This window comes from Ochotona curzoniae, unplaced genomic scaffold (assembly GCF_017591425.1).
Source record: "Ochotona curzoniae isolate NIBS_2020 unplaced genomic scaffold, NIBS_Ocur_1.0 contig_2692, whole genome shotgun sequence".
NCBI lineage: Eukaryota > Metazoa > Chordata > Mammalia > Lagomorpha > Ochotonidae > Ochotona > Ochotona curzoniae.
In genome coordinates this window covers 14420824-14446477 of record NW_024465556.1, presented here as the reverse complement: position 1 = coordinate 14446477, position 25654 = coordinate 14420824, and the positions used below count along the sequence as shown (strand labels likewise).

General features: G+C 50.1%; 1 protein-coding gene across 2 annotated transcripts in view; it reads right to left on the bottom strand.

The window, feature by feature from the left end:
• STOX1 (storkhead box 1) overlaps window positions 1–20263 on the bottom strand; it is a 33972-nt gene extending 13709 nt beyond the window's left edge. For both annotated transcript variants that reach the window (XM_040976072.1, XM_040976073.1), the window contains exon 1: window positions 19954–20263. In XM_040976072.1, the coding sequence (XP_040832006.1) occupies window positions 19954–20263 (310 nt within the window). The remainder of the gene's footprint in view (window positions 1–19953) is intronic.
• Window positions 20264–25654: the final 5391 nt, after the last annotated feature.

The window sequence follows — 25654 nt, the reverse complement described above, 5'->3', positions numbered from 1 at the left end:
GAGAAGGCAGAGGCTTTCTTGCACAACTGATAACAAATGGTGCCAGGGCTGGGATGCCAGGGTCTTTGGATTATCCACTATGGAAGCTCAACTTCTTTCTCTGGCTCGACAGTGTTGACGTTGGACTCCAGTACCAGCGGTTTCCTTCTGGCAAAGGCTCTCTGCTGAAAGCCAAAGGCTCGGCTCAGGAGGCCACGGGGCTCCACAGCAGGTGTCCTCAATGGCTGACACCTGCACTTGTCATCCAGATAGTTCTGGTGGCCGACAGCCACCTCTTCAAGTGACGACGCATCTATGAGGACAGACTGTCAGTGAGTCACAGACTCCACACCTTGGTTGCCATGGAAGAGGGATGGCCTTGCACAAGGCGCCCTCTGTGCCTCTAGGACACCCTTCCCCCATGGCGACCACCTTCACTCCGGATACCGATACAGGGAGGGGTCAGCTGGGAGAAAACAAGGGGAGCATCCTCAAAACAATTGGTTTTAACATTAAAACTGACTCACACTCAGCCCCAAAGCTCTTCAGGCTCTGTGTTGCCCTTTCCCGACCCTTCCTCCCCATTCAAGCTTCTACAATGCGTGTATCAAGGACATCAGCTAAGTGTGCTGGTTTTCTGTGGCTATCGACATCAATGACCGCAAGCCTAGTGGTTTAAAATGGCATGTAGTCCTATGGGTCAGCAGTCTGGGGTGGGGGCGGGGGCTTAGCTGCTTCCTCTGCCCGCCGTGCCCCATCAGGACAGAAGTCAGTGTTGCCAGCCTGAGCTCTTACCCAGAGATTCCAAGGGGAGTCTCCTTTTCATGCTCATTCAGGTTTCTGGCAGAATTCAGTTCCTTACGGTCATAGGGCCTGAGGATGGAGGTCCTGATTCCAGGCAGGTAGGCAGACAGAAGCACCTCCCTCGGCATTTCAATGGGACTGCATTTCTGTTCCACAGCCCATTCAAAAGACAAGCGGAATCCCTCTCACACTTGGATTCTGCTTGACTTGCCCTCCTGCTCCTGGCTCTGTTTTTGAGGACTCAACGTGAAATGTTCTACAAGAAAAAGGGTCCCAAGGCCAAATGTTGAGAAATGCTACTGGAGATAGTAATGGCATCGTGGTCCCTTAAACAATTTAACAATTCACAGCAGACCCCCTTCCTGGCCCCATCCCGATTTAAAGTCTATAATCTAATTACATCTGCAAAGTCCCTTTTGCCATGTAAGCGAACATCAGGGTATGGTTTCTCTGGGGAGACCATTCAGTCCATTCCGGGTGAGGTGCCATAGGTGAGGGACTGGAAAAGGCACAGGCTGTAAACTGTCCTGGTACCAATATTTCCCTCAAAATAGCCAGCCACATTTTTATGGCCCTCAAGCAAACTGGAAGTGACAGCTACTGTCATCTTCTAAGATTCTGGGGCCACTGCTGGCAGCAGCAGGGACTGGCAGCTCTCACTTCCACCAGCCATCGCGAGGACTATAAAATACCACTGTACAAAACTGAGGAAGAGAATCCTGTACTAAGTAGATAAGTTCCCCTACAATATTTTCTTTCACATTGTCACCTAGTCATCACATGAAACAGGCCACCGTGTGGGGGCGCTGAGCTACCTGACTGGGGGGGAGGTGCAGTGCGTCAAGGTTCCGATTCATATCTTGTTCTGTGGCCCCCAAGGAAGCCATCTCTCATCTCTGATCTCCATTCTCTCACTATATACGTAGGGCTCAGGGCAGCATTTCTCAAAATATGACGCATCCCATGAATCAATGCTGTAAGAAAAGGAGTCCCAAGGCGCAGCTTAAGGTGCTGAGAACTCCTTTGATAAACCAACTTGATGTAATGTTTCCCAATCATATTTTGCTTTTCTCAGTGCTAATTACTGTTAGCCTTCAGCCGTGACTTCCCGCCACGCAAAGGGGCTTCCCCTGAGTAGTATGCACCTTGCTACTACTCAGTGTGGCCTCATCCACACTGCCTGCTCCTCCAGCCCTCTACCATGCACCTCCTTGTTTCAAGATCCTTCAAGATGATTGCAGTCAAGCTCATGCTGAAGTGGCTCTACCAGCAACAATGCTCCAAGCTCACCTGCTGGAAGGATGCTCTCCTCGCTCACATGATGCCACAGAGGAAGCATGTGAGGAATGTCTCCTTCAACTCGGCACTAACCTCTCACAGCGTGCTGACATCACAGCACGGTCCATCATTGCTTTTGCAGCACAGAATTTACTGAGTATCTACTACCTGCCAGGTACCAGGAATGCAACAGCAAACAGGACACAGATCTGGCCCTTAAAGGGTTTCAGCTTTACTGGAAGAACAGTGGTCAGAGGCTATCATAATGCAAGCATGAAGTCCACCCCACATGGTACTCAGTCTGATTGGGGCTCCCCACTTGAATGAATGCTCTGCTCAGACATTCTGCTAGGTAGGACCTAGGCAGGACTCGAGGAGGAGGCAGACTTGTCCCTGTGCAACCTCTAGGGTACCAAGGACAGAGTGGGGCCTGAAAAGAGGGCCCTGAAATTGGTGAGGTAGACCTGGGTTCCAATCTTGCACTTTGCTGACTGTGTGCTGTCTTTGAGTATTTAACGGCAACCCCAGTTGTTCAATATGAATAGTATCCTGCCTAAACGACACAGCAGGAAAACACTGAAAATACCTGGAACAAAATTTGATATTCCTTCCTCTGATATGAGATCTGTAACATTTTTGTTCCCTAAGTTAGGGCTGTCAAATCTGATCACTCTTTGTTTGATGTTGTTCTTAGCATGTCTTAGTACATGGAGTTGTTCTCACAGGGCGCTGGTTAGACATATGGGATTTTGTGTCCGCTCCAGACTTTTCTCAGTCTCTGTAGCTTATGTGCACAGACATCTGTCCTGATGATCACCCACTCATCAAGGGGTACATTTTACTGTTAGTCCTGCTCAGTTTCTGAGAGGTATGTCATTGTGGTTTGTCTTATTCTTTATAGTGATTGCTGGTGGCAGAGTGTCGGCTGGCCCACTGCCCCAGGTTCCCAGTCACTGCTTCCGTATCTTCTTCCAGGGTGGAGGAGGGCACACTCCATTTGCCAGGTGCACTTCGCTAGCAGCAGGCCTGCCAGAGGAGTGTAGTTGGGTTTTTTTTGCTTTTCAGAAGACCTTTTTTCAGTATCTTTAACCTTTTGCTCCTTGAGTCTTTTTTTCCTACTGGGATCTTGAAGTGACCATGCAAGTGATCCTCAAGTGACCATGAGGGTGACAAACAGGCTGTCCAAAGGCCATCCACTGGGGAAGGCAAAGCAGAAAGAGCCCGTTTCTGACCATCTCTGAGCAGGCTGGACTTGCTTCAGACTTCCTGTGTCAGGTGAGGCAAATCTGTGGCTTATGTGTCTCAGTTCTTTCAAGCCATTTTTACAAGTCTTTCTACTCTGCGTTGTGACACAGCTGTGGTGGAAATAGCTGGTGGTCAAGGTCAACGCTAACTCAGGGTGTCCACGGTGAAGCCACACGGCTGTCTCGCCCAGAACCTGCCTAAAGCTTCAGGATGTGTGCTCCACTAGTTGCTTTCCTGCAGCACCTTAATGCTGTCACAAAGAGTGCTGTCACAGAGATGGGTCACTGACAGAAAAGAGGCCAGGGCTCTCTTGCTGCTCCACACGCAGATTGGGCGACACCTCTGGTGCACAAGCCTTGAGATGAGATGCAGAAGCTCGCACTAGTATGGCCAGTGTTTAAGAACTAGGGGAGATCTCCCAGGTGGGACAGCATCTCCGCACTGTATGCTGAGAGTAAGAACTGGGAGAGCTGATCACAGACCAGGTGGGCACCTGCCAGCCTCTCAGAAAAGGAAGTGTTGGGAATCAGAGACAATAAGCAGCACCATTAACGCCAATACAGGACCGTCTCAGCCTCACAAGGAACAGGTGATGAGCAATGCTGCTTAATGTTTCAGCAGTGGGTGGTCCGGCCTAGCTGGTGTGGATTTACACGAAAGTGGATGGCTCCAAGAAGGCCAGGCCTCTGTTTGGACAGGGCCTGGGGAGGAGGCCCCAGCAGACACCAGGAGATAACCACACCTAAGGCTGCCTTTGGCCTGCAGACCAGAGGCCCCCATGTAAGCGCCACAGAAAGCATGAGAGACGTTGCAATCTGCCTGCTTCTTCCATACCGATGGAGTAGGGCTGAAGGCACACAGAACAAGGAAGAGAATTTGCTCCAGAGTCGAGATAAGGGTCTATTAATGCCCACCACAGGTGCTCCCTGGAGCTGCCTCGCCTTCTTTGTAAAGCATCTTGAGTTTCTGCACCAATGGTCTTGTTCACGTCCCCTACACTGTCTTCTCTGCTCTAGCTGCTTTCAAGTTGATTACAGACTTTCTGACTTCTTTTAAAATATTAGCTTTAAAAAGATAAAAGCCATCCTAGTGAAACAAGCCTCAAAAAATGGAGCTTTTTCCAAGAACAACTTCTAGGCTGCTGGAAACAAAGGCATAAAGGGTCCAAGCATAGGACTGGCAATTCTCTTCTCAAGTTTCCTGTAATATCTGGGTAGGTAGGACTCAGCTCAGTAGCACTCTGGCATAGTTTCCAAGTCACCGTCTTAGGAATCCAAAGCCATGTGCCCTGAGAAACACTAGAGGAGGCCGGAGGCTCTGAGAGACATGGGAGCTCCCAGCTTTGCTCTCCCAGCGCTCAGCCTCCCACCCCACTTGACGTTGTCCATTGCTGCACCTTGACTCATGGTCGTCAGGGAGGTTTTTCTCGGTGCATCCAACCCATTGCCTGAGGCCCACCTGCACAACTCCTTCCCTTCAGCCTTGCACACTCTACTCTCTCTTTTCTTTTCTCTTGGGTTTCAGCCTAGAAAATATCTGACCCCTCTTATAGACACACTTAATTTATCTTCCCCTTATGTGTCCCTAAGACGAATGTTCCCCTTTTATTCATGAAACCATTCCTTCCCCGAAGGGCATACCAAGCTGAACTCCTGTTCCCAAGCTGCCAGAATTTGTCTCAAAGTCAGTTCACTTTCCCACTCTTCAGACTCCCAGCCACCTTGGTGCCTGCCCTCCCCAAGTCCCAGGGCACCAGGCCATCTGAGCCATCTCCCATCTCCCAGCAGCAACCTGCTGAGTCCAGCTTAGGCCCCGTGTCCAAAACCCACACAGCAGGAGGCAAGAGGAGGTTCAGGATCTTTGCTTTTGAAGGTCTTTTAGGATGAACTCTGGCCAACTGAGCCACCTCACCTACAACGGTACCACGCAGGGCTCAGAAGACTTACTGCATTCTGAGAGTATGTTTGCCTTTCAAGGAAACATGAAGCCCAAGATCCTGGAGCCCCAGAGTGGATCTGGAGAGATGTATTTATATTCCTAAAAGCTACAAGGAAAAAGTCCAGGGTCTTGACTATTCAGTCTCCAAGGAATCACGCAGAAGCAGCTGTCGCTTTTTCCTGCATATCAGCAAAAAAAAAAAAAAAAAAAAAAAAAAAATCATTTCTCCCCAGACCTCACCTCCAGAGTGTCCGACCACCCAAGCTGAAAGGTTTTTCCATCTGGTTTTCATCATGGAGCCCCCAGGGCCAGCACTTAGGGCAAGCATGGCCTGGGCAGTGAAGACAATGAATTTACACAATGCTGCTCTATTTTGTGGTGTAAATAATTCATCTACCTTGAATCCAGAACACCTCACATTGTGCATTCAGAATAAAACCAGCAGAGTCGAATATTATAAGGCGGCAAGGAAGATGGGCCCTGCTGGTCACGTGGCTTTTCTGGCAGAGCGCTGAGACAATTGTTGCAGCACAAAACCTATAGAAGAAACTAGGGAGCTGGTTAGTTAGCCGGGTTCTTAGGCCAGAGGCTGGAAAAACAACAGCCCACGTGCCACCTCTGGGTTTTTCCTCTCCCCCAGGTGGAAGGGAGAGGAACCCAGGAGTTGCTCAGGATGAGCTTTGGCAGCAGGAATTTCCTGTTGCACTTTCCTGTTACATGGTCACAGCCAGGGCAAGTCTATGAGACGGGCAGGGTCATCTGCTGCACACTGCAAAGGTGCCTGGGATTTGCTTTTGAGGAAAACTCTGTTTTCCCTTTGATCCTTTGTTCCACTTCTATCTCAGCTGATGTTACTACCTCGGGAGGTTACAGCACTGTTCCATTTCTGGATATGAGAAAAACTGGGGAGAACCTCAAACGCTGACACAGCCCAGTGGAGTTCGGGCACTCAAGACCTGCATGGGGAGGAGACACACAGCATTGAATGGATGGAGATGCAGGCCTAGGGAGAATGAAACCTCTGGGGGGCAACAGGGGAGGAGTCTGGAGCCTTCTTCTCCGCACCCCCTACCCACTTTGGGGTTCTAAAATGTAACCCTGCAGTCTACATTTGGCCTCACCTCTGCATCTGCCTGCAGGAAAAAAGCAGCTTTTCCCAGCAACTGGTACATTCATCCTATAATCACTTGATAGAACTATTAGGAATTTGTGCTAAATGGGAGTAAGAGCAGTTAAAAGGCTGCTTTGTGTTGTTTTTCCACATGCCTGTAATCTCAACATTGGGTTGAGCTGGAGCTGGGCATGTTTTATATGTCACAAGCTAGTCCCAAGTGTTGGCAAAGGAGGGTGCTGCCTGGCCAAGAAAAGCTGTGAAGACTTTCAGGGAGTCTCAAAGTCTCCTGAATTGCTCTTTTTTTTTTTTTTTTTTTGCCACTTGAACATGGCATGGATGTCTCGTAACTACAGGGAGCTGGGAATGGGGAGAAAAGTGGTGGGCTCTCACTATCAAAATGCAGGCCTGGGGCCATTGTTAGGCTACAGGTGTGAGAGACAGAACAAGCCCTGGTGCCCAGATGGCTAAGAGAAGGGCCAATCAAGAGAGTGTGAACAGCGGCAGTTTCCAGACCAAAGCACACTTCTGGGAGTTTGCGATGTGCCATGTTTGAAAAGCAGCCTGAGGTTTGCTAAGGAGTTCTGAGTTCGGGGCAATCCAGATTCATCCACTGAGGTGGGACAGGACAACTTGGCTCTTAGCAAAAGGTACAAGAAGCTTCTTAGGAAATGTGGTTGGCAAGGTCTCCCAAAGCAGGCAGCTTGCCTCTCAGCTTTGTAGAAGAGGGCAGCTACCTCCTGCTGTTGTAGCAAAGCAAGGAAAAGTGGCTGGGCCCTCTTTTCCTGGGGATCAAAGAGATGGGGGTGCTGGAGAATCCTTGCGTTACAAAGCTGTATTTCCCATGACTGTGAAGGTCAAATTGCACAAAGTGTGGCCTCTAAATGAAGACTAACGACCACATTTTTGCCATCTGTTCTTTTACAGAAAAAGTTTGGTGACTCCTGTCTTTCTGATAATAAATCTTTTTTAAAATTCAATGAAAAAAACTGAAAACAAAGAGGAAGACTTCGTAGTGTTTACTGTTCACGATGTACTTTTCGAGGTACCATCGCAATCAGTTTCCTGTCTGAGCCTGATGCCAGCTCTGGGAAGTACCAAAGAGGTACTTCTGCTTGCTCTTTGATGAATGAGGCAGCCAAGGACTGAATAAGACAAGCCAAGGACTGGATGGCTGTCAACTCGAGTTGTGACAACAGAGAAAGCCCTGCGTGGCTCTTTCTACAGATGGCAGCCTTATGCATCTGGCAGATCCGCCAACCTAGCCAACACTGACCTATGATTCCTACAGTGCTGCAGGCAAGAGCAGGAGATGATTTCAATGGGAGATAACACACCCATGTGGCTAGCAAGTGTCTGCTAGGAGCACCACACAAATAGGGCTATAAACATAATCACATACACACACCTTTACTGCTTGAGGCTTACTCTTCAGTGGCCTGTGGTTCAGATCCACACCCTGCAGTCCAGCCAGCCACTCTGCAGGCCTCATGTGCCATGGCCCAACTACCACTGCCCCCTGTTCTGGTGTACTCTGGAGCTTGCAATTTTATGTACATATTATACACATAGGACACATGTTCTGTGTCTCTACTTGAAACATGTTTCTCACTAAGCTAACATCAACTCGTTCTTTCTATCTTGGTATAGGCATCACTTCTTCCAGGGAGCCCTCCCTGAAAACACCCACACTTCAGACATACCGATCAGACTCCTGATCAGTTGTCCTTCTATAATTGCCTCTGACTGTGGATCACCTCCTCACCCACCTGACCCTAAGGCTATGGAGTTGTTCAGGGTCAGGGAGGAACCTTCTGATCCTCTCAATCAACTGATCCAGCCCTGGACTGGGCACCTAATACATATCTAACAGATGATTGTGTGAGCAAGGGAGGACCAGCATTGAACTGACAAGTTTCTGACTGTCACTTTAGCTGTTTGCAAAGGGAGAATGGTCAGCAAGCATCAGGATGTGTGTTCAGGTACTAAGTGGAGGGTTAACTTCCCAGTTTGTGAAAAACATCTTAGTAGCAACTTCAGTGTGATCTTTTGCTCATTGTTCCTGACACAGGCAACAGGTGGGGTGGGGTGAGCCAGCTGCAGCCAGTGCCATTTCAGTAGTTGGGAAGCCCCAGCCAGATGATGGAGCCATAGTGAGCAAGAAGCCATTGGCAGCCAAAGAATCACATGTCTGTAGAAAGGTGAATCCCAGGAGCTGCGCAGCAGGGTTGAGTTCCAAACTCAGGCAATGGGATCCCAGTGCAGGCTCCTATTCTGGAATTAAACAAAACCTGTGGCATCTGGGCTAAGGTGTGGGCATCAAATGGCCAGGATATAATATGGAAATGAGAATGAAAGAGACATGCCAAGCCAGCAGTATTAAACTGGCTCCTGTGGAGACAGGCTGTCTGGAGAGGAATTCAGAGACCTGCCTTCCTCTACCCTTGTGCCATGGGTTAGCTATCTCCCCTGACAGTGCTCTGTCCCAGGCCCAGGAGCAGCGTTGGTGGGTATCTTGTCTACAAAACAACCTGCAAGGCAGCTATTCTGAGCTCACCTGTCCCCACTGATGACAAGGAAGCTGAGAAGGGCTACATCACTAGCTCAAGGTCACACAGCTAATAAGTGGCAGAACAGAGATTTGCACTGACTGCCAGAGGAGATCCTGGATGATCTGGAAACTTGATAATTTTTAAGTGCTTCCCAAGTCAGTTTTGCCACTTGTAATTGGAAATAATTTTGCACTGATGTTCTTCTGTAGTCAGGCACATGAGGCTCACAAGGATTTTAAAAAAAAAAAAAAAAGACTCCCTGTATATTACAGTGATACAGAAGAGGAGCAGTGTGTTATAAACAAACCAAAAAACAGAACAGCCCACAAGTGATCGCAGAGCTTTGCTGGTCACACACCCCCAGCCAGCAGAAAAGGTAAACATGGAAGTGTCCAAATCTCAAGGATGGTTTGGAATAGTTTTTAAAAGAAAAACCAGTACTCCATACTCATAGGAATGGTTACTGTTAAGAAGTGTTCAGAGCAGGCTCTGGCAGAGTAGTTAACGACACCCATGTCTCACATCAGCATCTCTGGGTTTGACATACAGCTCTGGCGCCTGACTCCAGCTTCCTGCTACTGCAGACCCTGGGAAGCAGGTGGCTGGATTCCTGGCATTCATGTGAGAGACCTGGATTGAGCTCCCTGTTCCCAGCTTTAGCCCAGCCCTCAGCCATTACGGGCATCTGGGGAATGAACCATTCTCATTCCCACCACCTCTCAAATATTTAAATTAAGGGAAAAAATGGTTGAATATTTGATAAGAAGCTGAGACACCACTTTGGGATGCCCACACTGTGGATGCTGAGCCTCAGCCCCACTTCTGTTGCCAGCCTCCTGCTCCTGCCCACTCAGGAAGGCAGCAGGTAATGACCCACTGCATGGGCTCATGCTTTGGGCCTGGCCAAACCCCAGCTCTTGCAAGTATTTGGGCAGTGAACCAACACATGGGAGCTCTTTTTTTTTCTCTGCCTTTCAAATGAAATAAACGATATAAAAAGAAAAATATTGGTGAGGATGTGGAGAAATAGAACCCCTTATGCATACTGTTGTTGGGAATGTAAAAAGGTGCAGCCTCCACAAAAAAACCAGTATGGCATTCCCTCAAAAATTACAATTACCAAATGATGCTACAACTCTACAGATGGAAATATACCCAAAAGAACTGAAAGTTGGGACTCAAAGAGATATCAATGAGTACAGCCACAATGGTGTTATTTACAACAGACCAATAATGGAAGACACCCACATGTCTACTGATGGATGGACGGACCAACAGAATGGCTTACTGACAGCAGAGTATAACTCAGCCTTCAAAAGGAAGTCAGGAAACCAATTCTGGTATAAGAAGTTCTACACCTGACAAGGTTCAACACAAGACAAATCCTGAAGACACTGTACTAAGTGAAATAAGTGAGTCACTCGCAAGCAACACGTGGAACAAATCCAGAGACAAACAGAATGGTGGCTATGGGAGGCAGAGGGTAGAGGAAAGGAGGAGTAGAAGGTTATTGGTTAATGGGTAGAGTTTGTGTGGCAAGATGAAAAAGTCATGGACATGGATGGTGGTGACACTGTAGACTTACAGTTGGATTGCCAGGTTTATGTTGTCTGTTTGACCACAGTCATGCTTAATCTAATTAAACCATGAGTACACACCAAATACGTAATATGATGTGATCTCTTTGCAAAGGAAACAATGTGTTTTTCAGACGAGGCAGGAAAGGGGCAGAAAAGCTGACATGTCCAATTAAATGGCCCACAGAAAGAGCAGGCATAGGGGCAACTCAGGTGCCCTGACTTGTGCCTGAGACGGCGCCCAGTGCAAGTGAGAGCTGGGGTTAGCTAGGCAGTGATGCTGGCATCCCAGGCCCAGGGGGGCACGTGTGGGGTGGCAGGTGCTGTAGAGATGGACCTCTCTGGCACATGTCGGGAGACCCCACAGAACTGCCGTGAGGAAACACCACTGCCAGGCAGGCAATCTGCAATGGGATCATTTTGATGCAGGCTCTGTGCTCACAAAGGCCTTACAGCCCTCCCTGCTGGTGGACAGGAAGAGAACATAGATGGTATACCTACTTCCTCTTATTTTTTTAAGACTTGTTTTTATTGGAAAGATCTTCTATTCGCTTGTTCTCTCCCCAAATAGCTACAGCAGCCAGAGCTAAGCCAATCCGAAGCCAGGAGCCTGGAGCTTCTTTTGGATCTCCCATGTGGGTGCAGGGTTCCAAGGCTTGTGGCTTTCCCATGCCACAAACAGGGAGCTGCATGGGAAGTGGATATGAACCACTGGGATATGAACCAGTGCCCACATGGATCCCAGCACTTGCCTGGCGAGGATTTAGTCATTGAGTCATTGCACCAGGCCCAGCAGACCTACTTCTAAGCTACTTGGTCCAGAAGTGAACTATGTCCCTTTGGTTCAGTTTCATCAACAGAATCAGCCTATTTTACTGGTGGCAACCACAAAACCCTACCCCTATGAGCCCAGACCCTGGGGGCTTACCATCTAACTTGGAAGAAAAGGCTTCATCTCCTGAAATGGTTAATACTAACATAATGAAAGGTCCTAAACAGGTCCAGCAGACAAGCTTCCTGAGCACTGGCACAGCAGTGGGCAATCCTCATGGACTGGAATGGGCTAGGAAGGCTCTCTGAGCCCTTCCCTCTCGAGGATCATGGCAGCCAGATGCAGGGACAACAGAGGCACCCAGGCCTCAGCTCAGAATGAGCGTGAAGACACCCCGCCCCGTGTTCACCCCCTGTCATCTGATGGCCAATGAAGATTCAGTTCAGTTTGTATGTGCCTGGCCTAGTGCAGGGACCTTGCCCCTGGAGGAGCAGCAGACAGGTAAGTGGGGCCCAGTTACCAGAGACTGCTCACAGCATGCACTGGGGAGCCAGGACCCCACACAGCTTCCCAGCAGGGGAACAGCCTGTGTGAGAGCTGGCCCACTGAAAGGACGGCACCCAGCTCTGGCGGAGGGGAGGAATCATGGCATGATGTATCTACTAAGCTGGATCATAGCCCCCGATTAGTCAAATATTAACCTACACATTTCCCACCAAGAGTGTCATAACTTTAGGGCCAGAAATTGTGACACAGCAGGTTGGGCCAGTGCTTGAAACCCACATCCCATACTGGAGTCCCAGTTTGAGTCCTGGCCATGCTGATTGCAATCCATATCCTAAATAAATGTGCTTGGGAAGCTGGCAAATGATGCCCCTAAGAGAACTCTTGCCACCCAGGTGGGAGACCTAACATGGTGTTCCTGGCTTTTGGCTTCAGACTGTCCCAATTCTGTCTGCTGCAGCTGTTTGCAGAGTGAACCAGCAGATGGAAGATCAATCTTTCTCATTCTTTCCTCTCTTGTCTCCCACCATCCCTTTTTGAAGATTTATTTTTATTGGAAAATCAGGTTTACAGAGAGAAGGAGAAAGAGAAAGATCTTCTGTCTGCTGGTTCACTCCCCAAGTGGCTGCAATGGCTGGAGCTGAGCTGATCCAAAGCCAAGAGCCAGGAGCTTCTTCCGCATCTTCCACACAGGTGCAGGGTCCCAAGATTTTGCGCTGCTTTGACTTTCTTCCCAGGCCACAAGCAGGGAGCTGGAAGCGAAGTAGAGCAGCAGGGATACAAACTGGCACTGATAGGGGATCCTGGTGTATGCAAAACAGGGACTTTAGCAACTAGGTTACTGCACTGGGCCCACCTCTTCCTTTTTAAGATAACTTTTTTTTTAAAGATCTATTTATTTATTGGAAAGTCAGATATACAGAGAAGAGGAGAGACAGAGAGGAAGCCTAAAAGTTTGATAGGAACCCACAAGTTTACTGGTTTAAAGACTCTAAGGGCAGAATCCGGAGTGGTTAAAAACAGAAAGTGAAGGGGGGGGGACGGGTGCTGCTGCAAAAGATAAAACCGTCACTTGTGCACATCTGGGTGTCCTGCCTCCACGCACAGGGCACAAGCAGCTTCCCTAAAGTGCACCCTCATGTGAGACCCGGAAGAAGTTCCTGGCTTCTGACTCGGATTGGCATAGCACCAGCCATTGCGGTCACTTAGGGAGTGAATCATCAGACGGAAGATCTTCCTCTCTGTCTCTCCTCCTCTCTGTATATCTAACTTTCAATTAAAAAAAAATGAATGAATGAATACATTTTAAGAATAAAAGAGCGGGCCTGGCGTGATAGCATAGTGGTTAAAGTCCTAGCCCTGCACGCGCCAGGATCCCATACGGGCACCGGTTCTAATCCTGATGGCCCGGCTCCCATCCAGTTCTCTGCTTGTGGCCTGGGAAAGAGTCAAGGATGGCCCAAAGCCTTGGGACCCTGCACCAGTGTGGGAGACCTGGAAGAAGTTCCAGGCTCCTGGCTTCAAATTGGCCTAGCTCCAGCCGTTGCAGCTGCTTGGGGAATGAACCATCGGACGGAAGATCTTCTTCTCTGTCTGTCCTCCTTTCTGTATATCTGCCTTTCCAATAAAAAATAAATCTTAAAAAAAAAAAAAGAGCGGGCCCGGCGCGGTGGCGCAAGTGGTTAAAGGTCCTCGCCTTGCACGCCCGGGATCCCATATGGGTGCCGGTTCTAATCCCGGCAGCCCACTTTCCTTCCAGCTCCCTGCCTGTGGCCCGGGAAAGCAGTCGAGGACGGCCCAAAGCTTTGGGAACCTGCACCCGCGTGGGAGACCCGGAAGAGGCTCCTGGCTTCGGATTGGCATAGTATCGGCCCATTGCGCTTACTTGGGGAGTGAATCATCGGACGGAAGATCTTCCTCTCTGTCTCTCCTCTCTGTATATCCGCCTTTCCAATAAAAAAATAATAAAAATAAATCTAAAAAAAAAAGAGCAAAAGATTTAGCACATATGCATTAAGCTGATAAGTACAGGAGAATGTTCAAGGTCATCAGTTATCAGAACGGTGCAAATTAAAGCCTCATGACTACATACTACCAATAGAGCTAAAATTAAAGTCTGGCAAAGATGTGGAGAAACCAGAACTGCTTCATTTTGTTGGTGTGAGTGTAAATGATACAACCATTGTGGAGGACTGCTCCATAAAAATAAATATAACCTACTCTGTGAGTCAGTAATTCCTCTACTCAATGTAGACCCAAAAACAATTTTTAAAAACCTTGCATAATGGGGCCAGTGCCATGCAGTAGTAGGCTAAGCTTCTGTTTGCAACACCACCATCCCATATGTGCACCAGCACATCTCCCAGCTGTTGCACTTCCAATCCAGCTTTCCATTTGTGTCCTGGGAAAGCAGTGAAACAGGGCTCATGTTGGACCCGGTGTAATAGCCTAATGGCTAAATCCTCACTTTGCATTTGCCAGGATCCAATATGGGCACCAGTTCATATCCCAGCTACTCTACTTCCCATTTAGTTCCCTGCTTGTGGCCTGGGAAAGCGGGAAAAGAGGATGGGCAAAGCCTTGAGATACTGCACCTCCACGGGAGACCTACAAGAAGTTTCTTGCTCCTGGGTTTGGATCAGTTCAACTCTGGCTGTTGACAGCCATTTCTGGAGTGAACCAGTGAACGGGAGATCTTTCTGTCTCTCCTTTTCTCTGTATATCTGGCTTTCCAATAAAAGATTTATTTTATTTTTATCCCAAAGTCAGATATACAGAGAGGAGGAGATACAGAGAGGAAGATCTTCTGTCCTCCCCAAGTGACCCCATCAGCTGGTGCTGCACTGATCCAAAGCCAGGAGCCAGGAGCCTCTTTCAGGTCTCCCATGAGGGTGCAGGGTCCCAAAGCTTTGGGCTGTCCTCGACTGCTGTCCCAGGCCACAAGCAGGCAGCTGGATGGGAAGCGGGGATGCCAGGATTAGAACCTGCACCCATATGGGATCCTATCACTTTCAAGGCGAGGACTTTAGCTGCTAGGCCACTGTGCCAGTCCCAACAAATCTTAAACAGAAAGAAAAATAGCTCAAGTACTTGGAATCCTGCATCTGTATGTGAGACCTGGTGGAGCTGCTGGCTCCTGGTTTTGGCCCGGTCCAACTCCAGTTGTCGGCCACCAACTGTGGAGTGAATCAGCGTCTGGAAGATCGTTCTCTCTCTTTCTTTCCTTATCTCTGTAACTCTGTCTTTCAAATAAAAAATATTTTAAAAAAAATCTTGCACATAAAGGTTTACATTTCATTCATAAAAGCCATAAACAAGAAACTTCCTAGGTGTTACCTAAGGCAAGCTGGGTAAACTAAAATAGATTCACACAAAGCAGTATTAACTAGCAATAGAAACAATAAGCTAGTAATACAAAAGGGATGGCCCTCAGGGACCATAAGCAGGAAGAAAAAATTCTCACACTAAAAAGTGTAAATGATTTTACTTTGTGAAGTTCTTGAACAGGCAAAACTGAACTATGGTTAAAAAAAATAGAGAATGGGGGCCAGCACTGTGGTATAGCACCTTAAGCCCCTGCCTGAGATCCCTAATATCCCATACCAGAGTGACACTTTGAGTCCCACCTGCTCTGCTTCCCATCCAGCTCTCTGCTTATGCACCCAGGAAATCAGCAGAAGATGGTCCTTGGCCCATAGCTGCTGAATAAACTTGTTAGGCAAATATTTAAAAGGAACCTAAGCTGTGGCAGCTTTTTTTTTCTTTCTCCAGTGAGAAAAAAATAAAAGACCCTCTTGGGAGTGAACGGTACGGAGGCCCCAACTATAAATGCCAGAAGGGGCCAAGCTTATTTGCTCAAGTGGCCTGCCCCATTAACCTTTCCCTAGAGTTTCCCAAACAAATACAGGTGTCAGCCTCACTTGCACACCCTCCGGACAGAGAGACCCAGCTGAGTCAGCAGCCAGATCCTCTGGCTCCCCAGTTCACCCTTTCATTTGTTAATTTCATTAGCTGGAAGTGGAGGGAGGGGAAGGGATGGACACAAAAAGTGCAGGACCCAGGAACAAAACAGGACTTTTGACTGGAGCACAAAAGAAAAGTTAGGGCTGGTCTGTCATCTACAGCTAAAGATGCAGTCTTTCTCTTTTTAGCAAAAAAAAAAGACACACCGCTTGAAAACTATTTTTTCCACCAGATAAAAGCCAAGGGAGAGAAAGCCAAAGGGCAAAAAAAGGCATAAAATTTGGGTCAGTACTGTGGTGTAACAGGTTAAACGGCAGCCCGCTACACCAGTATCCCATACAGGTGCTGGCTGAAGCTCCTAGCCACTCAGGGAGTGGCTTTTATGAATGAAATATATATGAAAAAGTATAAAATCTGGAGAAAGTAGCCCTTGCAGACCTTAAGGTCAAGTCCTCAGGTTGGCACTGAGAGCTCATTCGTGGGCCAGGGGTAAGGCACACCCTCCTGAGGTCAAAAGCCCTACACACTAGGTGGAACACAGCAGGGTTCCCAAAATGCTGGCTCTCCCTCCTCCCCTCTCTGTATTTGCTGTAGGAACTGACCAGTGTCTCCAATTGCTTTCATGTAGCCGCTGCGGAGCCTTTGAAAAACAACTGAGTGAAGGCAGGGGGCATTCCTTTCTCCTGGCCTTTAGGATGCTCCCATCTCATGCTGGAGTGTTGGAGACATGTCGCTGGCTCCAGCTTCCTGCTCCTGTAGACCCTGGGTGACAGGCGCATCCGCTCAAGTAACATGTGGGACAGCTGAACAGAGAGTTCCTCTGGCCCTTGTGGACATGAGTTCCTCTGGCCCTAATCCCATCCCAGTGGACAGGATCATGCATTCTCACTCAAATTAAAAAGGAGGGCCGGGCACGATAGTGTAGCGGCTAAATTCTTCACTTTGCATGCACTGGGATCCCATATGGGCACCAGTTCTAATCCTGGCAGCCCTGCTTCCCATCCAGCTCCCTGCTTGTGGCCTGGGAAAGCAGTCAAGGATGACCCAAAGCTTTGGGACCCTGAACCTGCGTGGGAGACCCAAAAGAAGCTCCTGGCTTTGGATTGGCTCAGCTCCAGCCATAGCGGCCTCTTGGGGTGCAAACCATCAGACAGATCTTCCTCTCTGTCTCTCCTCTCTGTATATCTGCCTTTAGAATAAAAATAAAATCTTAAAAAAAAAATAAGGAAAAAATTAACAGCAAAGAGATGGCAATGATTTCTCTAGCATCTTGCTCTTTCCCAAGAGGCAGCCATGCTAACGGGAGGAGCACCTGCCAGTCCACAGCAGCCCTCCGGGGAGCTCCTGTGGCTTCTGGAATCCAAGCTGCTGCAGTCAGAAAAGCAGGAACAAGCCGGCTGCACCTTGGGACCCTGTGCAGAAAAGCAACTTCTGCTCCTACACTCCGCTGGGACCTTAGAGCACACCAAAGAAGGCCTCTCACGGATCTGACTCCAGGCTGGACCAGCAGTTAGCAGCCCTCTATGAAAAGCAAGACCACTCCCCCTGCCCAGTTGGGCATCACCTGCAACCTTCCCCAGTCTGCTCTTCAAAGTGTCCTCACGCGTGCTTTCGTTGTGCCCGATTTTGAAATCCCCAGGTAATCATCAAGTCTGAAGTCGGTGCTAAGGCATAAAGGTGGTTTATTCAGGTTAGCCTAGGTCTCCCAGCCACCTCCCCCAGCCCAGCCGCAGCGAGGGGCTGTAGCATCCGCAGGGATCCAAGAGAAAGCGAGAGCCCAAGCCCCCCAGTTCTTACACATTTCAGGCTATTAATCATACAGTCATGATTTAGCAGGCTTCTACTGGTGGATTTGAAACAAACAACTTCAAAAAGTACAAATCGATGAGCTATTGGGCTATGACTCTTATCAAACACCAGGTACCTCCTTCCTGAGGAGTGGTCTGCCTACGTGATCTGCCAGGTGTCCTGCCTGGAGTTCACACAGGCCCCAGCCAAGTCACTAAGGCAGAATCACAAAAGGCAGAAAACACCTAGGTTCTTCGCTTTGGTCCACATTGCCAAGGCTAACGACCATCTCAGATGCACATCAACACCTGAGCTGGGAAAGCCACAGCCCCCGGCTCCACCCCCACCGGCCAGTGTGGCACTTTGGTGGCAAGTTGAGTGCTTAGAAAAGAAGGCCTGGGCAAGGAAAGCTCAGAAGCAGTCCCTGCCCTTCCCCCCACCCCCGTTAGCTCTCCAGCTCTTTTCCCAAGGCAGAGTATAGAAACCAGAATCCATCTCCCCTCCCCCCACCAAAGACAGTCACAAAATCTAGAAATATTGCTTTTTCATGTAACAGTTGGCCATAAAGCAATTATTGGGCCTTTCCAGTCTGATAAGCCCCTCACTCCCAAACGGTCCTGTCCGATATTCAGGAGGAAGGGAGGCCACACAGACAAGCCTCACCAAAGGCCCCACGCTAACACATTAACTCAAACCCAGTCCTATTTCCATATGACTGTCCTAGCTGTTCTCAAAGGGTTGTTTCTGGGCGCCCCCCCCCCCCCCCCGCACAGTAGCCTAGTGGCTAAAGTCCTCTCCTTGAATGCGCCAGGATCCCACATGGGTGCAGCCTCGCTTCCCATCCAGCTGCCTACTTGTGGCCTGGGAAAGCAGTTGAGGACGGTCCAAAGCCTTGGGACCCTGCACCAACACGGGAGACCCAGAAGAAGCTCTGGGTTCCTGGCTTCGGATCAGCTCAGTTCCAGCCATTGTAGCCACCTGGGAAATGAATCATTGGATGGAATATCTTCCTGTCTCTCCTCCTCTCTGTATATCTGCTTTACCAATACAAATAAATAAATCTTTTTTTAAAAAAAGAGGGGGGTTGTTTCTGAATGGCCGCCGACTCCATGCCACATAAAACTTTGGTGAGATGATGCTGCTACACTTTTCTCTTTTTAGTCTGGCCTTTGTTTTGGGGTGTTGGCCTTGACCCTGGGAAGGAAGTGTAACCCACCGGGCACCCCACCTCGGGTTCCTACACCGGAATTCAGGCGCCTGCCACTCAACTCAGCACAGGCCCTCTCTTATTTCACCCCCAGGTCTAGACTCACTCCCCGGTACCCCAGGCATCCCACTCCCCCTCTGCAGTAACTCAGCCAGGGAGTGGGAGAAGTGAAGAAGGTAACCACTAATTCAAACCAGAAAAATCCCCCAGCCACAGAACTGAAAAGAGGTTTTCATCCAGCCTGTCTGAAAGCCCCTGCCACCGGGAGCCTTCTGGCTTGGTGGACGCAACTTGGCTCCAGGCTCCCAGGCTCAGAAACCTATTTTCTTCCCACGGCTGGCTCCCGCTTGTAAAAGGAGATGAAATGTGCATATTGTGGTTTTCCTTAGGGGGAAAAAAAAAAACAATCGGGACTGAGACAGACTTGGCCCACCCCACCCCCAGGAGATGAAGGCGGTGACAACTTGTGCAACCCCGTCAGTTGCCTCCCCTGCCCTGTGCCCTTACCCCTGGGGACTAAAACATTTTCCGCTTGCATCTCAGGTGGAAGAGGAGGACCAATGATGGTCTCGGGGTTTGGTTTGGTAGGAATCAAAACTCGGAGGTGATTTGCTAACAAGTTCTCCCACCTCCCCTGCCGCAGGCAGAGCCAGGCTGCTACCTGCAGCTGCCGACATGGCGCCCAGAGCTTAGGGGCTCGGCCGCAGACCTCTCGCTAGTGCGGCAGCTCAGGCAGAACTCTGTCTATTCAGGTAATGGGATGGAGTGTGTCTGCAGTACCCCTTTCTCTTTCCCAAGCAGCGAATGATCCCAAAGCTGGTAGTCCTTGACCCAAGACCATCACCCTAACCAGTACACCAGGACCGGAGAACTACAAACTGCAACTTAAAACCACCAAAACCAAAACCGGATTCGGAAGATTGTGGCCAACCCACTTGGCATATTCTTCCTAAACAACCCCCATGGGGGCCAGGCAGCCGCCTTCCCCCCCCGCCCCCCCCCCCCCAGCTCTGTCCTCACACATCACTTTCCTAAGAAGAAAGTTCGGTCCAGCAGCAGCCCGTGTGCTCCCTAGGCCCCGGTCGGATGCACCTTGGAGGGATTGGAGCGTCAGAACCCCAGGAGAAGGGGATGCCTCCAGGCCGTGAAAGCAGTCGCCCGGCCGGGCCACCCACTCCCCGCCCGTCCTCCCCGGGAGAGGTGCCTCACCATTCCCGCCCCCTGCCCGCACTCACCCACCGCGCTGATGCAGAAGCCGCGCGGCGGGCGCAATGCCCGGAGTCGCCAGGCATCGCGCAACACCTGCAAGTAGGCTGGGGGCGCGTGCACCAGCAGCACCCCGCGCCGCAGCCAGCCCTGGAAGGCCAGTCGTGATGCGGCGCGCGCCAGGCGCGCGTTCCAGAAGCAGCGCGCGTTGGCGCGGCGGAAGGCGCGGAAAATCGCGCGTCCGCTGGCCTCCTCCGTGTCCCCCGTCGCCTCCTGCGCTTCGAGCCGGCACAGCACCAGCGCCAGCGAGCCCGGAGCCAGCTGCACCCGGCGGGCCATGCTGCGGCGGGCAGCCCGCAGCCGAGCGCTCGGGTGCCGCACGCCAGGCGGGAGGACCGATGGACTGCGCGCGGACCGGCTGCCCAGGGAACCGGGCGGCAGGGGGCGGGGTCGGGGTGGGGCGGCGCTGCTCGGGCCCGCGGAGCCCGGGAGCCGGAGCTCCCCTCTCCGCCCCCTGCCGCTCGCGCCTCCCTGCACTTCCCGGTTCTGGAGCCCCGCACTCTTTGTGGAGAGCTCGAGTGGGCAGGACTCGGGTCGCTGTCAATGAGAAGAGTCCACCAGGGACGGGCTGCAGGCGTCCCTCGGACCGGGAGGCGGGAGACGCAGGTGTAAATCTCTGTTCTCGTCGGTTGAAGCCACGCATTTCCCTTCTCTGGGTCTCCGAGAACTGTCCCAGTCCCTCATGGTCCTGGGAGGGGGGAAGCGAGGCGGTCCCTTTGACCCCGGCCTCTCGGACGTCCCTCCCAGAAACGCGCAGACTCCTGAGTGGGGAAGAGAGGCAAGTGTTGAAGGGGTGCCGCTCCGTGGGCGGACGCGCAGAGGTGGGATCCGTGGGCCTCGGACCCGGGGAGCTCTGGAGATTTCCAAAAGGCATACACCTCCCAACCTGGGAGCCTGGGATATCACTAGTCATTTCTCGTCTCGCCTCCTGAATGAGGAAGGACAACTCAGAGGCTCAGGGAGAGGCCAAAACCACGGGGGACCCCTGGGGGACGGTCCCGCGAGGAAAAAGAGGAAAGGCATTGTGCTTAGTGCTAAAACTCTTAGGAAGGGAACCCTCGGAGGTCCTAGGTAGATGGGGGGAGGGAGCGTCTTTCCAGCTTGCCTCTCCCCAGCTGCTGGTTGTTAACAACTCTAAGTAATTAGTAATTGAATACCCCGCTCCCAGCACGGCGCGCAGTCTGTGGTCACAGGGGACACTTGTTGAACTGCCCGTGCCTGGAGCGTTGATGTCACAGCTCTGCGTTACCCACTGCAGGTTGGGCATCCTTATCCTGAAATCCACGATGCTCGAAGATTTGTGACTTCTTGAGCTCTGACGCGACGCCTTGAAGCAGAAAATCCCACACGTGTCTCCCTTTGGTGAGCTATGTTTTAAATGCAGATGCGCTAAAAACAGCTTGAAATTACCTCCAGGCTGTGTGTAGAAGCTTGCTTATGAAACAAATGCATTCTGTTTAGACATGGTTACCATCTCCAAGATAACTCCTTATGGTTACATTGAAATGGAGGTGTGCTGAAAAATACTGGGTGGAATTACCTCAGGCTGTGTGTGTAAGCTGTGTGTGAAACCACTGAGTTCTGTAATTAGACTTGGTTCCTGTCTCTAAGAACTCATTATGTGTATGCACATATTCCCAAGGTGCAAATAAATTCTCATTGCAAAACACCTGGTGCCAGGCACTTCAGATAAGAGATACCCAGCCTGCATGTAGTAAAGCTATCTTGAAAGGCAGAGGCAGCTTTTCCACCTTTGGCTCAGTTGTAAAATGCCAGTGCTGGCTGAGGCTATAGTAGGTTGCAGCCAGGAGTGGCAGCCAGGTGGGAGAAGCCCAGCAGGACAGCCATCACCTGGTGCCTCACAGGGCACTCACTAGCTGGGAGTTGAAATCTGAAGCCCAGCTGGAAGGGAACCCAGTCACCCTAATATGGGATGCAGGTATCCCGAGCATCATCTTTGATATCAGTCTACCCATCTGTTTTGATAGCTATTTGACGAAACAGAGAAAGATCTTCCATCTGCTGATTCACTCCAAATGGCCTCTATGGCCGGAGCTAAGCCAATCTAAAGCCAGGAGCCAGGAGCTTCTTCTGGGTTTCTCCTGTAGGTGCGGAGTCCCAAGGCTTTGGACCATCCTCTACTGCCTTCCCAGGTATAAGCAGGGAGCTGGAAGGAAAGTGGAGCAGCCAGGACCCAAACCGGTGCCCACACGGATCCCAGCATGTGTAAGCCACTGAACCATCGCACTGGCCCCCAAGCATCGTCTTAACCACTGTGCCAAATGCACAACTTTTTCATTGTCTCTGAATGTTTGTTTTTCATTTTGACAGAAGGATTGCAGCTAGTTGGACTAAAGTGTTTCACAGTTATACAGGTCGAAAAAAATGGAGTTAGACAACCATGAAGTCCAGTTTCCCCGTGGCAAATAAATCTGACTTGATTTTCAATTCAAGCGTGTATTTAAGCTGAGACAGCTGTCCCATATCTGAATCTGATTGTGGGAGGAAGGGAGGGGTGGAAGGAAGCAGTACACAGGTCAAGTGTCCTGAAGCACCTGGGCCTGATAAATAATTCCACGGGGGATAAACCACGCCCCCTCCTCCTGTTCTGGCACTCGCCTTGCTGGGCCAGCGGTGCCCTTTCTGTATCCCACCCCCGACTCCTAGGCTGAAGGACTGTGACTTTGATCTCTGCATCCATCTCTGGTGTCTGGTGCAGTGTCTTCCTTGATGGTATCCATGGACGCCCAGCTTGTCTCATGCCTAGAATGGTACTGAATGTTGTACACCTGTGATCTAGTTGGATCTGCAGAATTAATCCTCTACCAGGAGTCGCGTTATTGAGCCTCAGTTTCCCTGAGAGAGAAGCTAAGCAAGATTAGGACAGAGCGGCTAGATGGTGAAGCCGCAATCACAGTATCCTGTCACCGATATAACCCACCAGGGCATGTGGCCCGGAGCCCATCCTCCTGACGCAGCGCGCCTGTGGCCTGGTGGGAACAGTGTTCCTGAATGTGGTGGCTGCTTCCCAGAATGGGAAATGAAGGTACACATGCAGAAACAGACTCGTGAGAGCAGGGGCTGAGGCAGCAGAGACTACAGAGCTTCTATGCCTGAAACTGGAAGGCAGAGCTGTCTTTAGTATAGAAAACTTTTATTCAGCTATGTGAAGTTCTTCTTTAGTTGTTTATTTGTTTGCTTTTTAAGATTTATTTATTTTTGGGTCCAGCATGGTAGCTTAGTAATAATCCTTGCCTTGCATGCGCCAGGATCCCATAGGGGCACTGGTTTGTATCTGGCTGCTCCACATCCCATCCAGCTCCCTGCTTGTGGCCTGGGAAAGCAGCAGAGGATGGCTCAAAGTCTTGAGACTCTGCACCCATGTGGGAGACCTTGAGGCATTTCCTGGCTCCTGGCTTTGGATCAGCTCAGCTCTGGTCATTGCAGCCACTTGGGGAGTGATCAAGTGAATGGAAGATCTTTCTCTCTGTCTCTCCTTCTCTCTGTATGTCTGCCTTTCCAATAAAAATAAGAGAATCTTAAAAGAAAAAAAAATCGCACCAGGCCAAATCCAGGATCTTCACTCATGGCATGGATGGCAAGGTCCTAAGTATTTGAGCCATCACCTGCTGTCCCCGAGGCATCACCTGCTCTGGCCCAGGCTAAGTATAACAGGAAGCTGAGTTAGAAGTATAAGGGCTGGGACTCAAACCGTGCACTGTCTGATGTGGTATGCGGGTGTCCCAAAGAGTGGTTTCGCCTACTGTGCCATAATGCCCGATCGTCAAATATATACAGACAGAACTTTCTATTCTAATGCAAAATAATATCCTTTGCTTTTAGATAAAATAGGAAGAAATTAGGATGATGAGGACAGTATGCTAAACCCACTGCTTGTGGTCAGTGCTGAGCCATGGAGCCCCTGAGTCATGTTGTCTTTAGTTTGTAGCATGCGACCTGAAGGGTTTCTGTGCTGATTCGGTCCGGCTGCTTTACCTGCCTGGAGCCCCAAGCAAAGCGGTCCCGTTCTTCAGACCCCAGCCAGGCTTCACCTTGGCTTCAGTTGCTCCTTCCCCACCTCTTAAATCCATTGCCAGCCGCACAACACTGCACCTTCAAAGAGCAAATGCTTCCGCCATCTTTGCTCACGTTCATCCTTCCCTTCCCTTTTCTCTTTCTTTCGTTCTTTTTTTACTTATTTATTTGAAAGGTGCAGTTAGAGAGGCAGAGAGAATCTTTGACTGGTTCACTCCCCAAATGGCCGCAATGGCCAGGCCTGGGTCAGGCCAAAGCTAGCAGCCTCATGCAGTTTCCCATGTGGATGGCAGAGCCCTAAGCTCCGGGGCCATGTTTCACTGCCCTCCCAGGCATATTACCAGGGCACTAGATTGGAAATGAAACAGTTGGGACTCCAGCCAGTGCCCATATGGGATGTTAACACTGCAGGCAGTGCTTTAACTCTCAGATCAACTCATACTTTTTTTTTTTTTTTTGTCCTGGAAGGCCTCTTCCATTTTCCACCAGGTGGTATCCTTACAAAACCCAGGAAGTCTGTGACACATCCTGGAAGACTTCATGTGCTCTGAAACACATTGTTAACTCTTTTGTTAGACTTGTGTGTTGAACACTCTTATCTTTAGGGAGCCATCTCGTCCAGCAACCTGAGACTCCTGTGGGGCCAGTTCTGACCTCATTCATGCCCTGGGCCCCAGCATGTTGCCCAGTGCCCAGCACCCAGAGTCCTGCAGCCTGAGGCGCATCCAGCTTCATGAGTACTTGATGTAGGGCAGCAGTGTGGGTCCCTGGGCAGGCTGGTGTGGTCACAGCCAGGAGCATTCGCGGGCTGACTCACTTGGTCTTTGAAGCCTGTGGGAACAGGCCTTCCCTATAAGGTCTTTAGGGCCAAGGGTGTCTGCGATTCTATTTACAACACAATTGTTATGCTCAGAGTTCCACTTACCTGTTTCCAGGCTGATTCACACCAAAGCTCACAGCCTGATGGTCATGTCTGTTAACTCAGAAACTATCAGGCCATGGCACTCAGGTCCCTGATTTTGAAAAAAGTATCCTCCTTGGATTCTGTTCACTGTGACTGTACCCTCCTGTGGCACCTTTTTTCTCCTACCAGGAATCAAACCTGGAGACCTCTGCCTTCCAAAGATGGATGGGTGAAGGGTACGCAAAGCAGCTGGGTTTCACTCAATGGGCAGAGAGGAGGTAACAGGAGGCATGACAAAGAAAAAAAATTTTTTTTTTTAATTTAAAAGGCAGAGTGACAGAGAAAGGAAAATACGGAGTTTTTTATTCTTTGGTTCACTCCCCAAATGGCTGCAACAGCCAGAGCTGGGTCAGGCTGAAGTCAAGATCCAGGAGCTTCATCTGAGTCTCCTGTGTGGGTAGCATGAACCAGAAGCCGAGGGCTGTTACCTGCTGCTTCCCAGATGCAGATGCAGAAGCAGAGGAGCTGGAACTCCACCCAGCACCCCAGTGTGGAATGGGGGCATCCCAAGTGGCTGCATAATCCACTGCACCACAGTAAACAAACAAAACCTCTTTCTTATTGTAATTTTATTTGGAAAGTAGAGAAAGAAAGATTTCCCATCTGCGGGTTCCTTCCTCAAATACTTGCAACAGCTGGGATAGGACCAGGCTACAACCTGGAAGGCTATA